The following is an 18,735-nucleotide window of genomic DNA, read 5'->3' on the forward strand; positions in this document are numbered from 1 at the left end:
TATTGAGCTATAATTGATATACAACACTATATTAGTTTTAGGTGTACAAAATAATGATTTGATTTTTATATATATTGTGAAATGATCACCACAATAAGCTTTGTTAACATCTGTCACCATACATAGTTACAGGTTTTTTTCTTGGTGATGAGAATTTTTAAGATCTACACTCCTAGCAACTTTCAAATATCCAGTGCTGTCATTAACTATAGTTACCATACTGTAAAATATATCCCTGTGGCTTCATGATTATTATTTTTAAAAATTTTAATTTTAGTATACTTAACGTACAGTGTTGCTTCAGGTATATAATACAGTGATTTGAGAATTCTATATGTTTCTCAGTGCTTACCATGATAAGTGTACTCTTTTTTTTTTTTTTCAAATTTTTATTTAAATTCTAGTTAGTTAACATATAGTGTGTAATACTGGTTTCGGAAGTAGAATTTAGTGATTTATCACTTACATATAACACCCTGTGCTGAACACAAGTGCCCTCCTTAATACCTATCACCCATTTAGCCTATGTCCTGCCACCCCACCTCCAGCAACCCTCAATTTATTCTCTATAGTTAAGAGTCTCTTATTGTTTGCTTCCCTTTTTTTTTTTCCCTTTCTCATATGTTCATCTGTTTTGTTTCTTAAATTCCACATATGAGTGAATCATATGGTATTTGTCTTTCTCTGACGGGCTTGTTTCACTTAGCATAATACACTCTAGCTCCATCCCTGTCATTGTAAATGGCAAGACTTCTTTCTCTTTGATGGCCGAGTGACATTCTGTTGTATAAATATACCACCTCTTATTTATCTATTCAGTAGTTGATGGACCTTTGGGCTCTTTCCATAATATGATTATTGTTGATAATACTACCATAAGCATCGGGGTGCATGTGCCCCTTTGCAATACTTTTGTTTCCTTTGGGTAAATACCTAGTGGTGAAATTGCTGGGGCATAGGGTAGCTCTATTTTTAACTTTTTGAGGAACCTCCATACTGTTTTCCACAGTGGCTATATCAGTTTGTATTTCCACCAACAGTGCAAGAGTGTTCCCCTTTCTCCACATCCTCCCCGATATCTGTTGTTTCCTGTGGTGTTAATGTTACCTTTCTGATAGGTGTAAGGTAGTATCTTGTTGTGGTTTTGATTTGTATTTTCCTGATGATGAATGTTGTTGAGCATCTTTTCATACGTCTGTTAGCCATCTGGATGTCTTCTCTGGAAAAATGTCTATTTATGTTTTCTGCCCATTTCTTAACTGGATTATTTGTTTTTTGGGTGCTGAGTTTGACAAGTTCTTTATAGATTTTGCATACCAACCCTTTATCAGATATGTCATTTGAAAATATCTTCTTCCATTCTGTAGGCTGCCTTTTAGTTTTGCTGATTATTTCCTTCTCTGTGCAGAAGATTTTTATCTTGATAAAGTCCCAATAATTTATTTTTTATTTGATTCCTTTGCCTCCAGAGACATATCTAGTAAGAAGTTGCTGTAGCCAAGTTGCCACAGAGGTTGCTGCCTGTATTTTGCTCCAGGATTTTGATAGTTTCCTGTCTCACATTTAGGTATTTCATGTATTTTGAATTTATTTTTTGTGTATGGTGTAAGAAAGAGGTTGAGTTTCATTCTGCTTCATGTCACCGTCCAGTTTTTCAACACCATTTGTTGAAGAGACTTTTTCCCATTGGATATTCTTTCCTTCTTTGTCAAACATGAGTTGACCATATAGCTGTGGGTCCATTTCTGGGTTTTCTATTCTGTTCCATTGATCTATATATCTGTTTCTGTGCCAGTACCATACTGTCTTGATTATTATAGCTTTGTAATACAGCTTGAAGTCTGGAATTGTGATGCTTCCAGCTTTGTTTTTCTTTTTCAGGATTATTTTGGGTATTTGGGGTCTTTTGTGGTTCCATATAAACTAGGATTGTTTGTTCGAGCTCTGTGAAAAATGCTGGTGGAATTTTGATAGGGTTTACATTAAATGTGTAGATTGCTATGGGTGAACATTTTAACAACATTTGTTCTTCCATTTCACAAGCATGGAATGTTTTTCCATTTCTTTGTGTCTTCTTCAATTTATTTCATAAGTGTTCTATAGTTTTCAAAGTACAAATCTTTTGCCTTTTGGTTAGGGTTATTCTTAGGTATCTAATGACTTTTGGTCAACTGTAAATGAGATTAATTCCTTGATTTCTCTTTCTGCTGCTTCATTTTTGGTGCATAGAAATGCAACAGATTTCTGTGCATTGATTTTATATCCTGTGACTTTCCTGAATATGGGTAAGTATTCTTAGTCCCCTTCAACTATTTTGTGTCTCCTCCCTACCTGCTTCCCTACTGGTAACCATCAGTTTGTTCTCTGTATTTATTTATTTATTAAAATTTTGTTTAATGTTTATTTATTTTTGAGAGAGAGAAGGGGGGAGGGAGGGAGGAAGGGAGAGAGATAGTGTGAGTGGGGGAGGGGCAGAGAGAGAGGGAGACAGAATCTGAAGCAGGCTCCAGGCTCTGAGCTGTTAGCACAGAGCTCGACATAGGGCTCGAACCTACAAACCATGAGATCATGACCTGAGCCAAAGTCAGACACTTAACCAACTGAACCATCCAGGTGTCCCTGTTCTCTATATTTTAAAATCTTGTTTTTGGTTTCTCTCTTTTTTTTCTTTTTTCATTTATTTTTTAAATTCTACATGTAAGTGAAATCATATGGTATTTGTCTTTCTCTGATTTATTTCACTTGGCATTATACTCTCTAGATCCATCAATGTTACAAATGGCAAGATCTCATTCTTTTCTATGGCTGAGTAATCATCCTCTTTATCCATTCATCTATTGATAGACACTTGGGCTGCTTTCATAATTTGGCTACTGTAAATAATGTTGCAGTAAACATAGGAGTACATATATTTTTTGAATTAGTGGTTTCATATTCTTTGGATAAGTACCCAGTAGTGGAATTACTAGATCATATGGTAGTTCTATTTTTAATTTAAAAAGATTCTTTTAAATAATAAGATTCTGTAGCTATCGTGCAGAGATTTTATTATATTTTATTTTTTTCTTTATAACCCAACTAAATTACATTCAAATTAAATAATTTACAACATGAATTGCAGAAAGTCAAAGATGTTCTTCATTTTGATTTGATTATATTTTTACTTCTAACTTGTTATTCTAGAAGGGAAATATAAATGATACAATGATATTCTGTTCTTTGTTAGAATATCATAATTATGTGGCCTACTCATCTTTGATGTTTCTTTTTAGTTTATCTATTATTGCAGATTCTTTTTAAAATTTTTTATCTGTTTATCTTCTTCCTAGTTTGACTCTGGTGTTAGATGATCTAAGTAATTTTACATTAATCAATGGACCACTTAGTTCATTTAAATATTTATTACACCCTAAATCATAGTATAAACTGGGCAAAAAAATTCACCTGCTTGGGGAAATTAAACATGTTCTTTGATGAGCTAAGTCTTGTGGAAAAGAGTGACAGTGTGAGAAAATCAATAAAATACTTTAGGAGAATTATTTAAGAGAAATATATTCCAAGTGTTATGTTTAATACCAGGGAAGGGACAGCTTTCAGGGGTAATGGTGGGGGACTTAAGTGGCTAGGCTGAGTTAGTAATCTCAGACCAGAAGAAAGGGGATGGCATTCCAGACAAAGAGAGCATTGCACACAAAGATACTAAGGTGCATTATAGAATAGTGGGGTTTTTGGTGAGGTTGATTTTATGGTGAGGTGGAGGGCATAATAAAAGGAGATTGTGAGATGAAAGGAGAGGAGTCCAAATGAAAGGAAAGCTTGGCAGAGAGTGGACAGTCTTCTTATCCATGCTTTACTCTTTGACAGTGGGAACCACTATATTATTTTAGAAAGTGGGAACCAGTAGGCTAGAGGTCTGCTATGTTTTACACTCCTATTATGAAATTGTTGTGTTCGAAGCTTTACCTTCCTATTTCAGAAATGAAATAATCTTAATCCTCAAGAAACCCCTGTGAGGAATAGTTATTTTTTATCCCAACTCTACAGATAAGGGGTTGAGTTGATCATTAGTCCCAGATTATAGAGTGGGAGGTGGTTTGCAAACCTAGGACTTTCTTATTCTAAGATACCTTCTCCTGTGGTATTATGCATTACTTCCCTAGAAGTCATTGTAGTGGTAATAGTGAGTCTAATATAAGAGGAAGACAGTCACAGGGAAGAAGGAAGCTATTGCTTTAATTCAGATTAGAGGGGTTTATGAACAGGATTGAGACATTGGTAGGTAGTAGTGATGACAGAAAAAGAGCATAGATTTGTGAGCCTTTCAGAAGTAACCTTAATGATTAATCAAATGTTAGGAGTAAAAGTGGGGAGGAATTGCTGACATACTAAGGTTTCTGTATTTAACATAGATGAATTTCACTGAATGGGCTGAAGCAAAGCAAGGGATGAAAGGAATAGTTGATGTATGGTGAATGTATTCACATTCAGGTTTGAGTTTGTTCAATGAAAACTCCATCTGTAGTCTTTTTATATACATCTTCCTTATAAAAATTAGAGGGGATATATGGCTGAAGTTGGGAAATTTGAGGTGGTATTTTATCTGTAAGAACTCTTAGGCCTAGAGGCACATTTAATCATTCCAGGCTACTCCTAACAATTATCTGTAGGATTTTGACTTTCCAATGGATCTTACTTTGTAGGTTTATACCCTAGTTCCTGCCTGAAAGGTTTATACACGTGTACTGAGCTCCATCAAAGCCTTTCAATAAGCAAGAACTAGGAATTTTAAGCAAAAATGCTAAAATGTGGTTATTTGGATAATAGACTGGATTGAAGACTGTTAATCATTTCATTACAAACACAAAAGGATTGACAGAAGGTTAAATCGTAATAAATCTAGGTTTAACTCCCGGTGCTTTATAGTGACAAATTTTCTCCCCAACGTTGTAAGAATACTTAGAATTTTCACTTTAGTTTCATTATGTTTGATGCAGGACTGTACTCATGTAACTCAACTCCTTATCTATGATTTACTTGTGTATGAAGCCCCCAATCTTGTTTATGTTGCCCAAACATGGCTGGGAGAGACAGCTGTGACATTATGAATCCAGCTGGCCACAGATGGATCTTCAGTGAAGCATGAATCCATATTGGTTTGGTGATCTATGTTTACTGCCTCCTGTTAAACTTTCAGAAACTCAACTCCTAAATCACCTGGCATTGACTATATCATGTACATATAAGTAATAGACTGAAGTGAACTGGAACTTTTGTTGCTAGTGATCAAGACTCTCCCCTATAAGATCAATTTACTAGATTATAGTTTTATTGACTATTTAGAGCCTGATTCATTTATGCCCATTTAGTACATAGTTTTCACTAGGTACAATAGTCTTGATAGCTTTTCAGGCTATTATGATAATTATGAACATTTCTAAGGTCCTGTATATTGCTATTAACACCCACCTGTTATGGATTTGACAGTTAGGCTTGAGATCTCAAGAAAAAATAAAAACTGAAGTTATAGCCTGTAAAGAAATTCATTTAGAATTTTTAAAGAAATGATATTTTAAAGATATTATTGACATTTACCTGGAAGGCTGGTAAACTGCAAGATTTTCTAGATCTATGCACAGTGGAAATAATTAGCTAAAGTATAAAACAAAACAAACAAAAGATGTAGGAATAGTTGAAACAATTAGCTACAACTCCAAGCAAAACTAAAAATGTTAATGGTGCCTCCTAGCAAATAGAATTTTATTCTGAATCACTCCCTAAAACATTAGGTATGAAGCTTCACAGCTTCACTTTATTAGAGTTCAATGTGATATTCAAACTGGCTAACATTGCTTATATAAATATAAGCACACTCTGTCCTTTGCAACCAGTACAGGAAATATTACTGTTATAGGGTATGCAGATCAATGTACTAGTAGTTGCAAATTTTTATGTCAGGCAGCAAATTTGTAATTCTTCTGTATATTTCTCTAAAGCAGCAAAAGCCAGAATACCTACTACCTACTACCTTTTACATAGCCTATATATATATATATGTGTGTGTGTGTATATATATATATATATACATAGTATATATATATATATATATATATATAGTAGTTATTTCATAAATTGTGCTATCTCATCTTCATTGTTACCATAGTATTCAGTACTCACCACATGCCCACAGTTCAAATATTACTTTACTGCTGTTTCTAGGGTTTCACATACATAGATCTACCCATGCCATGCAGAAACATGAATAACTTGATTCGCTTCATTAATTCATACACTAAACAAATGTTCACTGATCACTTATTATATGCAGGCAGTGCTCTAAGTGCTGGGGAATAAAGGTGAAAAGAATAGCCAAAATAACTCCCTGTTGTTATCAAGTCTTAGACATGGTTTTTCTCTTGATTTTTGGTGGTATGGCCCTGTTTCTTGATATCTTAGTAATATTTCAATGTCTGATGGAAGTTCTATATAAAAACACGTAGAGGATCTAGATGATATTTTATTCTTCTAGAAAATGTTCACTCTTTCCTCTGTTGGATGGGTAGAATAGAAGCTCATCACCTTAATCCAGTCATGAAATGGAGTGGGGAAGGACTGATTCAGTTTTATCAAGGACCCATCCATCTCTGGTTTTCTCTAGCCTTCCATTGCTCTGTGTGTTCTCTTGGTCCTTTCCTTCTAGCAGGATCTGAAGTACAATAGTCTCCTTAACGTGGTAAAATTGCCAAAGCTCTGCTGTGCTTCTCACAGACTTTCTGCTTCGTCTCTTAGCCTCCCCCCGAACATAATTCATAATTTGACAAATGTCTTGAAAGTAAAGCCAGCTGTGTATCATACTTCCTTCTGGACCCCTTCAAGATGAGGATCGTGGCTCCTTACGTTTCTAATGTTGTCTCTCCAACTCACTGAGACTGCCAATATTTTATTTAGATTTTTTGTAGTTCTTGGCTGGATCATTGATCTCTTGCAAGCTTATCTATCTCATCCCTAATTTTACTTATTTATTTATTTTTTTAAGTGTTTATTTTTGAGAGAGAGAGAGAGAGAGAGAGAGAGAGAGACTGACTGACTGACTGACTCTGCCAGTAGGGGCAGGACAGAGAGACAGGGAGACAGAGATTCTGAAGCAGGCTATGATGCAGAGCCCAATAAGAGGCTCAAACTCATGAACTGTGAGATCATGACCTGAGTTGAAGTTGGACACTTAACCGATTGAGCCACCCAGGTGCCCTCATTTCATCCCTATTTTTAGATACTGAAATAAGAGATTGTCTTCTCTTATACATACCTATATTACCACAAAGGATGTACCCCAAAATTTCCATCCTAGCTCAACGTATTCTAGAACTCACTGGCAAAGTAACAGATAGGGATGTGGCATTCAACACATCCTTTGAAATAAATGTCACTGAAAGAGCTGGACAGTTATCAGAGCTAATACTCTAAAGTACACTGAGTTCTCTGCCCAAGAACTGTTCAGTAATAGTGATACTGAGGAGAGTAAGACCAAGGTGTCCAAGTTAACTTGGGGGCTTTCATGCATAGGCTGTTTAGTTTGGTGAACTTGGTGGGAATCCAAGACTCATCGTCACTCTGGGGGGCTGCAGCCTCTGCATGCTGCTCTTGACTTCTGTTATGAATTATCCTCAAAGGATGTAAGTCTTGATCTTCATGTCTTCTAAAATACTAGGGAACAGAATAGATATTCTTTGTGTTTTTTATATCTCACTAACCCTTATAGGAAGAAGATACAGCATAGTGGTTAAGTGCCTGCATTTGGGAGACAATCATTTAGATTCAAACCTTGTCCATTTACTAGATGCTTGACCTTGAGAAAGTTGCAAAAACTCTTTGAAGCCTCAATTCCATATGTGTGAAACAGGAATCATAATACATTTCATTGCGCTGACTTGGAAGGTATTGGAGACACTGTATTTAAAGTGCAAATAGTGATCTCTGGAATATTGTAAGCAAGCAGTTTATGATAGCTATGATTTCTTTGGCCATTATGGAAATCCATGGAATAGAGACCCAGAATTTTGAGGTGAGATCTTAAGATTTTTATAAAGATCTTCTAAGGTAGGTGAATGAAGCATGTGGGAAAAAGTTGTTTTAAGAGTTCATAAGTTTATTTTTGTTGTTAAGTAAAACCATTTAAATATTTGTTTATATTATGGATAAAAAAACTATCTGAAATAACTCCAGAAAAAAAAAAAACCTAAATTGGAGATGATTTACCTCTCAATGACTTCAAAAATGTATTTCTTTATAGTTTCACTAAATAACAAACATATCATTTTCTACTGTATCTTACTTTAAAGTTCATTTAAGAAGAATCAAGGTTAACTAATACTCTTATGTTTAAGAAAAGAAACAAAATTTAATGTAAAAAAAAATCTGAGCGAAAAAAAACCTTAGACTTAGAGAGAGAGAGGGAGAGAGGGAAATTTGATTCCTAATTACCATTCATCAGTTATGTGGTATTGATTGGGTGAGTTAAGTGATCTCCCTGTGTCCCAGTTTTCCTGGAGAAATTGTACCACAGGAAAATAATACTTAGATTTTCTTGAAATCAAATAAGAAGAGACAAATGAAATTACATGCAGTAAGTATAGTCTTGTTACTTGTATTTAATGATCAGCCATGCCTTTGAATCTCTCTTTGGGCTGTAAAGAACATGAATTAGTGTTATAGGAAGTGGACAAGAAATTGTGACACAGAAAGAGGAGAAATAAAATCTTCTGGTTATTGTTATTTATTTAAGTAATAATTTAAACCACATATATTTGAATCAAATTTTACGTTACTTCATTGCATTAAAATTTTTCTCAAACGCACCTTGTTTTGACTATTGTTCAGGTATGATATTCTATGTAAAGCCTAGTCCCAGTATGTCTTCAATAGTTCTGACTTGACAGAACTGAAAGAAAAGTGAGCTTTTCTCTTCCCTTTCAAGTTACTCTAACTCAGGAATTGTTTCCCCTCTCTTCATACCTGAGTGAGCATGAAATGATGCCTTTGCTGAGTATCTCTGTTTGATTTTCCAAAAGCTGTTGTCAGTCTTACAGCTTGAAAATGAAATGCACGTGGTAATTGGTATAGCCACAGCCAGCCTTCAAATCTAATTGGAACTGACCCAGACACCCCCAGAGCTCTTCTGAGCCTTTCAGATCTGTAAGCATATGTGATGAGACAAAAGCGGGAGATCTTGTTGAAAGGGAGGGAAGTCCCTTTGCGTGTTGCTGAACCAGAATTCTTTGACGATGTAGCTCTCTCAGTCTGGACAATGTCTTGTGTGTTTGTTTCCACAGAGCATATATCATTACAGACTATATGGGCATCCGAAATGAAAGTTTCATGAAATTAGCTGCAGTAGGGACCTGGATGGGGGACTTTGTCACAGCTTGGATGGTAAGAAATTTTAACTTCACCCATTTCAAACATTAAATGGAAGACATGTTCATAATGTTGGATAAACACCACTTTTGATGGATTTAGAGCAAGAGTTACTTCTCTTTTGAGTGAAACAAATTCATGAATACAGAAAATTTAGATATTATATGTAGTATTTGTTTACTTCAGGGGGAAAATTAATGCAACTATAATATTAATGATGGCTGTCCACCAGGAAATATTTATTTATAACATACATACATATCTATCTATATGTAGGGGCATACAAACATATACACATTCATAAAATTAATAGAATTTTTTTTATTTCCTATTGCACATGTCAAATTGTGTCTGTCAAAAAAGGATTGTTTTTTTTTTGACATGTGCAGTTTTCATGTGAATGTTGTCTGGCCTGTCTCAGAAGAAGTATTCTTAATGACTATTTTTATTTAAAATTTTCTTCATAGCACATATTTATAATTGTATTAATATTATTTTACTTTTATTTAATGTTTTTATATGAGTATAGTTGACACCTAATTTACATTAGTTTCAGTTGTACAATGTACTGAATCAACATCTCTGTATGTTATGCTATGCTCATCACAAGGGTAGCTAGGGTTTTTAAAATAGTTTTCTACATTTGTTTTCTTCATTGAACATACTAACTTAATGGTGCATTATTAGTATTTTTTATTATAAGCCTCTGTCAAGAGAGTAACTTCTGTCTTTTTTTTTTTTTTTTTTGCTTTTTGTTTTCATTAAATTTTTTTTCAAGTGTAATTTACGTATGGTATTATATTAGTTTCAGGTGTCTGATATAATGATTCTACAATTTTTACATTTCTCAGTGCTCAGCAAGATAAGTGTATACTATTGGGGCACCCGGGTGGCTTTGTTGATTAAGTGTCTGATTTCGGCTCAGGTCATGATCTCATGGTTGGTGAGTTCGAGCCCCACGTCGGGCTGCATGCTGACCGTTCAGAACCTGGAGCCTGCTTCGGATTCTGTATCTCCCTCTCCCTCTGTCCCTTCCCCTCCCCTGCTTGCTTGCTCTCTCTCTCTGTCTCTCAAAAATATATATTAAACAAATGCTTAAATAAAAAAGATAAATGTACTCTTAATCTCCCTTGTCTATTTCACCCATTCCCCACCCACCTCCCCTCTAGCAATCACCAGTTTGTTCTCTGTATTTAGGAATGTGGGTGGGTTTTTTTGCCTCTTTTGTTTGTTTATTTGTTTTGTTTCAAGTTTTTATTTAAATTCCAATTATTTAACATATAGTGAGTGTAATATTAGGTTAAGGAGTAGAATTTAGTGATTCATCACTTATATGTAACACCCAGTGCTCATCACAACAAGGACCCTCCATAAATACCCATCACTGATTTATCCCATCCCCCTGCCCACTCTCCCTCCAGCAACCCTCAGTTTGTTCTCTGTATTTCAGAGTCTGGTTGTTTGTTTGTCTCTTTTTATTTGTTTGTTTTGTTTCTTAAATTCCACATATGAGTGAAATCAGGTGATATTTCTCTTGCTCTGTCTTATTTTGCTTAGTATTATACCCTCTAGGTCCATCCATGTTTTTGCAAATCACAAGATTTCATTCTTTTTTTATGGCTGAGTAATATAGTCCATTGTGTGTGTGTGTGTGTGTGTGTAGGTGTGTGTGTATTATATCTTCTTCACTCCCCAAAAACAAAACTAGTTGGAAAAGACATATGCACCTCTTTGTTTATTGCAGCATTATTGACAATAGCCAAGAAATGGAAGTAACCCAAGTGTCCATTGATAAATGAATAACTTCTGTTTTTAACCATTGGATTAATTAAATATAGTATGTAGCTCAAAGGCTCTAGGTCCTATAAGTTTATAAGAGAATCTCAGAGTACAAAGAGCATAACTCTCATAAAAATGGAACGTATTAACCTTTGTTGACGCCTTTCAAAGTAATTAGCTTTATTCTTCCATTCACTTGAAAATGAGAGGACCAACCAAAAGAAAGGATGCCCTGCCATGTCACATGTAGGGACATGCCCCTACAAATGTGTTCCAAAAGTTGTCACAACAGTTACTGCCCTTTCTATGGATAGCTTTGTGTCTTACCTAGAGCAGGTGTTTTCAGGAGACAGGAAGCAGTTACATCTTAACTGCTACTACTGTGATCATCTTGCAAGAGTACTAAGTAACTACCAAAAGGTTTGTATAGCCTAGTTTTTGAGCCTCCTATCACTGTGTTCAATTTTAGAATGTTAACAGAATAGGTTACCAAATGTATCCCGTTCCATTAACTTTAAGATCTAGATTTGAAAAGTGATCTATTTTATTTGTAGTCACTAGATGTGACAGAACAAATCAGACATCAGGTGCCTGGCTGGCTCAGTTGGTAGAGATGTGACTCTTGATCTCAGAGTTTTGAGTTCAAGCCCCATGTTGGGCATAGAGTTTACTTAAAAAAATACAGAAAATTAAGAGAGAGAGAGAGAGAGAATGAATATAAGCCGGACATAAAGACCAGGCTGCCTCATGTCAAAAGTTTCTATTTCCATTGGGAAAAACATTTAGAAGGGAAACTAAATAGAAAATAGTTTGCCGTTTAAAAGGGAACCTATTTAGAAAGAAAACTTTAAATTTTTTTTTCTCAACGTTTTTATTTATTTTTGGGACAGAGAGAGACAGAGCATGAACAGGGGAGGGGCAGAGACAGAGGGAGACACAGAATCGGAAACAGGCTCCAGGCTCTGAGCCATCAGCCCAGAGCCTGACGTGGGGCTCGAACTCACGGACCGCGAGATCGTGACCTGGCTGAAGTCGGACGCTTAACCGACTGCGCCACCCAGGCGCCCCTAGAAAGAAAACTTTAAACATGTAACTTTCTTGAAATAGGAGCTAATGCCTTTTGAAAAATATCTGCATTAACTGTGGATTGTGATTTTTTTTTACTCCATTTTCATGGTGAGTCTGCTTAATAAAATGGAAAAGAGAAATCAGAAATTTGGATTCTCTGACCTTGCCACATATAGTTTGATCTTCCACAAATAATATACAATCCTCTGAGCCTGCTTGTACATTTCTCTAAAGGGGTTAGTAGTTGCTGCCCGTGCTACAAGTTTCTGTGAAGATTAAGTGTGTGGTCCTGTAATAGGACTTAAAATGCTGCAGTATGAGGTGGACATAAATGCTTTATTGTAGACATTCGTGCTTTTCCCAGCTTATCCCAGGTCCGGGGGCCAGAATGTCTACAGTTCCCTTCCAGCCTCCAGTGCCATGACACACTAAGGCAATACAGCACATGACTTCCTGATTTCCACGTAACACTGCCCCTGAGCAAAGTCAGGGGAGAAACACAGACCAACAAGCCCTGTGACCTCAGTATGTAGTTTTCAGGATCCATCATTTGATACAGAAATCATTTTCTTTCTTTCTTATTTTATTTTATTTATTTTGAGAGAGAAGGAGAGAGTGAGAGTCAGAGAGAGAGACAGAGAATTGAAAGGGGAGAGAGAGAAGGAGAGAGAAAGAATCCCAAGCACGCTTTCCCCCATCAGTGTGGAGCCCAATGTGGGGTTCGAACCTACGAACTGTGAGATCGTGACCTGAGCCAAAATCAAGAGTCAGACGCTTAACTGATCAAGCCACCCAGGCACCCCAGAAATCATTTTCTTTCCCATGATGACATCAGTATCTGTTTGTGGCCCAATTCTACCGAAACCCTCCTCAGACTTTCCCTCAAGATAGTGTTTCCTAGGCCATATGTAGCTGTCTCAATTTACTTCATTTTTAAAATTAGGATCTTTTTCTTTTGTTTCTCTTTTTTAAATTAAAAATTTTTTAAATGTTTATTTTTGAGGAAGAGACAGACAGAGAGAGTGAATGGGGGAGGGACAAAGAGAGACGGAGACACAGAATCTAAAGCAGGCTCTAGGCTCTGAGCTGTCTGCACAGAGCCCAACGTGGGGTCTGTGAGATCATGACTTGAGCCAAAGTCAGGAGCTTAACCAACTGAGCCACCCAGGATCCCCAGGATCTTTTTCTTTTGAATCATAAGGTTGGGGGGGGGGGGCAATTTCTAGGGCAGCCCTGAGAGGCAAACACATGGTGCAGCTTTGACCAAAGACCTTTACCTTTTGTGGTTGGATTTCTACTGTGCACTTCTCTGCCCTTCTCTTGTGGCCTAGCAGAGTACAAATAATTCCACAGTTTAGCTGTGGTCTTTCTCTTCCTCTAAGGTCTGGCTCATGTTCCTAGTTTACTAAATTTACTACTGTAATACCTTCTATTTTCACTAGCTAACCTGGTAACTTTTTACCTTTTTCAATACCATAGGTAATTACTCTGATCAATACTTCCAATACCACAGAAGTAGGACTGGATTGAGAATCCAGAAAAATGTGTTTTAGGTTTAACGCAGCAATGTGATCTTAAGTCACTTAACCTTCTGGGACCTCACATGTTTTCCTTTCCGTAAACTGAGAAAGAATCCAAAGTCCTTTGTTGCTTATGTTATATGAAATATTGACCTTTCCCAGTTAGACACAGGGATACAAATGGCAAAAGAAACAGCGCTCTCCTGATTTGAAAGTACAGTCACACAGGGAGGATTCCCAGAGCACCTCATTTCTATTCCCATTTTTATTCACCGACTAGGTGGTAAGTTTCCATATAAATATTTATATGTCTACATATGTGTGCATTGATAACATTTTAAAAAATAATAGTTTTCCTCATGAGAGGAGTCTAAGGAGGTTTGACCTTCATTTGTCTATAGAATTCTCATCATGAAGTGAATATCAATGATGAAGGTGACTGTCATGGAAAAGTAAGTGACTATTTACATTTCCAATAAAAGTGTGCCTTTTAATGTATTTCTGAAATGGAGAATTTTTCTTTTATGGAAATAATTCAAAACTTCCTCATGGTTTTAAAAGGCACACCAGAACTGATGAGATCCCCAGGCAAGGCTGATGTCAACCAACCTGACAAATCTCTCTGACCCTCACACTGCCGAGCATCAAGCTCTACTAGGTTCAGCTTCCTGGCAATCCTGACTTTTCCCAGCTCTGTGGGATGCCTCATGCAGAGGACAAAATAATATATTAAGTCAGGGTTAATGTCACCATTTGTTTGGTCAGATAGATTTTTAAAAAATTCATGTAAAAGAAATACATAAAATGACAGTGGTGTCATTGAGCCCTGAGCTGGCCCTTTGTGTTGATACGAGCAGAGAAGAGCTCTGTCATGAAGACATGCATGAAATAAAAGCACTGGGTGTCTCATGCGACACCATTGCCACGTATCCACAAATTTGCCCACCCTCTGCCCTTGAGCGAGGGGCAGGGCGTGTCGGCCCATCCCACAGTACATATCTGCAGTTTTACTATCCCCTCCTGCAGAAGACAAAGATCACAGGCTCTGCTCAGGTCTAAGGTGGCAGAGGATTCTGAGGACATCAAGATGGCATTTTCTTCTGCCCTTCATTTAATAGCAGAAGAAAAGATCACTTCCTGTCTATCTGTACCTAACCATCTCCTTTCTGCAGCCCTTGCCTCTTCCTGCTCTAGTGGCTTTTCTGTTACAGAAGTCAATGGTAAATGGCTTATGACAGCGATAGGGACATCAGAGTCCAGGTTTGAGGTTCATGTTTGCAGGAGGGGGCCAGGGAGGGTACAAATGGTAAAGTTGAGCCATGACCTAAAGAAGACAATTCACATAGTGAGGACTGAAGTCAAGAAGCATTTTTCATCATAAAACCATATATGGTATGTATCACGTCTTACTACTCATGGAACCTTGCTTGGTCTTGGCATATTTTTCCCAGGATTGTCTGTGGACTTCTGTGTGTATATGTGTTACTACTAGCAAAGCTTCCACCGTAAAGAGACGTCATACATACAAAAAACAATGTAGTTGTTTGCCCATTGGCTTTACCTTTATTTCACATTTGTATAGCGACTGTTTGTGTGATTTTAACAGACTTTTTTTTTCTTCTTGAAATTCAGAGTTCTATTAGAGCTACAAAAACTTAGTATGTTATGTAGAAATGTCTTTATATTGATAAAACATAGCCTTTGTAGGATTTGTAGGACTACAACAAGAAGTAAAATCTTAAAATTTGCTTAATTATCTCCATTGAATCTCTGGCAAGAATATGATTGTAGAAAAAAAAGTGTTTTTAAAAATATATTTCTCCCTTCTATTTTAAGTGTGCCTATTTTGTAAGTACTGCATTATCTCTCTAAATATTTGAGTGACAAATTTGCCTTCTTATGTTTCACATTTGTTCTGTTCCTTCAAAGAGATGGTGTAATTCATATTTATATTGCTATTATCTTTGTTTCAAACGGCTGTGTTTATTTAAGAGGTAAAGCTGAAAACTTTCTTCTTTACTTGGTTATAAACTTCCTGAGGGGCGTTCCAGTATCACTTGTGGCACTCAGCACAGTACCAGGCATAAATAGATGCTTAAGAAACATTTATTGAAGAATAAATGGATGATAAGAGCACATAAGCATTAAGTTCCATTTCTTTTTTCATTGCTCCGTTTTGTGACTTAGTGTTGTAAAATGGGCATTCTAAAAGGTGGAGGGAGAACTGTACTGTTCAGGGTCTTCCTATCCCCTCACCCCCGTAAGCACTTGTCCTCTGAGCTTGTTTCCATACCAGGAGGACACATGCTTGTAAACACCCTTGGTTGGAAGTAATAGATTGTTGATGGAATTCTCCCAGCATTGTGATGTATCCTTTGAGTATAGAAGGCATTCTTTTTTTTTTTTTTAACTTTTTAATGTTTGTTTATTTTTGAGAGAGAGAGAAAGAGAGACAGAGTGCAAGCAGGGGAGGGGCAGAGAGAGAGGGAGGTACAGAATCCGAAGCAGCTCCAGGCTCTAGCTGTCAGCACAGAGCCCGATGTGAGGCTCAAACCTACCAACCGTGAGATCGTGGTCTGAGCTGAGGTTGGATGCTTAACTGACTGAGCCCCCCGGGCGCCCCTAAAGGCATTCTTAGGTAAAACAAACATTGAGTTTTAGAGATCCTGCCCGAGGGTTCTTTGAATGGCCATTATTGCTGTCACTGGCATAGTTCTTCTCCTGGCTCTGGGGGTGGAAGGAAGCTAGGTGAAGATATATCCCTTCAGCCACTTAAGCACAGAGCTATTCCCACATAAGACAGAAAACTGGTTAAACTTCAGTGGACAGAGGCAGAGAGAATTAAAGAATGGTGTATGCTTGAGAATAATTAATACTCCTGAATCAGTCTTTATTTACAAATCTGGAACAGAATAGAGTGAGGGAGTGTTTCTGCAGGTTTCAGAGAAAAATATTCCTTCTAGCTTAAATGTAGAAGATATGAAATTATATATATATATATATATATATATACACATTATATATTTGTATATATGTATATATACATACATACTAACTTAAAACTTGTATATATATTATATGTATGTATATGTGTATATATACACACATACATACTAACTTAAAATTTGTCACATGTTTTTATTGTGGTCCCATGCTTGCTGCTTATTTTCTATTATTGTCCCATGCTTTACTAAGAGAGGGTTGTGATTATTTCTGTTATTTTCATTTCACCAAGTTAATAATAGCTTATTTAGCTCAAAATTTCCTATTACATACCTGCCATTATGTTGTGGACTGCAAATGCTAAGTTTGTCAATGAACAATAGCTTATAATAAAACTGACATCACATCTAGCTTGTTATTCCATCTGGAATTGAGCTTGACAATTCATATTATGATCAATGCCAGTTTTCTAATTATTTCTCTTCCACTGATATCAAAATGGCAGAATATAAAGCATAATTGAATTGATTTAGTATCTGAAATAAGGTAGCAATAATAGCTTTACTCAACTTAATAATAAAGAAGAATTTATATGCTGTGAAAGATGGAATCAAAGGACTAGAGTTAGCAAACTCATTGAGCAAGTGTATATGACAAATGGAAGAACACAAATGAGATATTTAGCCACTGGAGCTGAACCCAAGAGCTTGGCATTACTCTGAGTTTTTATCTTTTGCTCTCTTTTCTTTGCCTGTTCTTTGGAGCAGTTCATGACTTCAGTTACCTCCATGATTGGTTAACCCCATATTTGATAAATTTGTTGGTTTCATTTCATTATTTTATACAGTGCAAGTGGAAACTGGATCAAGAATTTAGTTAATAATGTATTCTTTCTATAAAGATTCTGTGTTAAGTGAGATTCCCTAAAAAAGTGCATGCATCATAGATTTGGGAGCACATTATTTATTGAGGGAGTGCTCTTCAGGGAAACCTGTAAAGAGACGAGGGACCCAGGGGAGAGTGGGGAAAAGAGGCAAGCAAAGATGTGGTCAATATGGCTGCAGGTAAAATCTCCACTTGGCCTGGTCCACTGGGTGCATGCTGTATTCTTGGGGAGTGGAGTGTACCGGTGGGTGAAGAGGATCTGGGCGGGTCACCAACATGGACACAGACAAAACCTAAAGACACAAGATTTAGTAGTACCTGTAATTGAAGAAAATCTTTGCCAGTTCATCTGGTCATTTGATTGAAACAAAGAGCATAATAGAATTATTTTTTACATTACCTTTTTATTCATTAGAAAATTTAGAACCAAATATGGTCATTTTGCTTTTGCACATATAAATATTTTAACATCTCTATAAATATTTTAGCATTGTGTTTCATGTTCCTTCAAAATAATAAGTTCTCACTAAAAAATTAATAAGACAGGAGAGTCTAACCTATTTTCAGAGAGCATCACAAATTGTGATCAAGAGTCTTTTAATTTTCAGGACTCTTGGATTTTTAAAGTATTGACCATATGGCATGAAATAAAAAAAAGTATTTCTGAGTAAAATAGATTGTAGTATAGCACATGGATGTTTAAGAATAGAAGCCCAAATTCTGGCTCCACTATGACTTTTCTGAGTTCAATGTCTATTGGAAATTCATAGTATGTTATGGGTGTATTGTATGTAATTTATAATCATTTATTAAAAATTTATGGACTATACGCTAAGTATGAAAGGCATCTATGGAAATGTACTGAATTGAACTACAATAAGATAGGAAAGACACTAAGGCCATCTCTTAAAGAGAGACATTCCCATTAGAGGCAGAAAACACTCACTTTTCATCTTTCCCATTTCCAATTTCATCACCTTTCAGTTCCATTATACTGTATTTCTGTTTCTGGGTTTACACTTCCTCAGGGCAGGTGAGGAAAGAAGGATTGTCCACACATTCTTTATCATTTTCCTAACATAATGCTTCACACCTTTAAAGTACCATTTATCAATAATTTTCCCAAAGA

The 18,735-nt window shown here is 36.3% G+C and overlaps 1 protein-coding gene across 1 annotated transcript in view; it reads left to right on the forward strand.

Moving 5' to 3' along the window:
- Positions 1 to 18,735, forward strand: part of TMEM117 (transmembrane protein 117) — a 497,401-nt gene that overhangs the window by 245,946 nt on the left and 232,720 nt on the right. The window contains 1 exon segment of the mRNA XM_030322378.1: positions 9,327 to 9,426. Within this exon segment, the coding sequence (XP_030178238.1) occupies positions 9,327 to 9,426 (100 nt within the window).

This window comes from Lynx canadensis, chromosome B4 (genome assembly GCF_007474595.2).
Source record: "Lynx canadensis isolate LIC74 chromosome B4, mLynCan4.pri.v2, whole genome shotgun sequence".
Lineage (NCBI taxonomy): Eukaryota > Metazoa > Chordata > Mammalia > Carnivora > Felidae > Lynx > Lynx canadensis.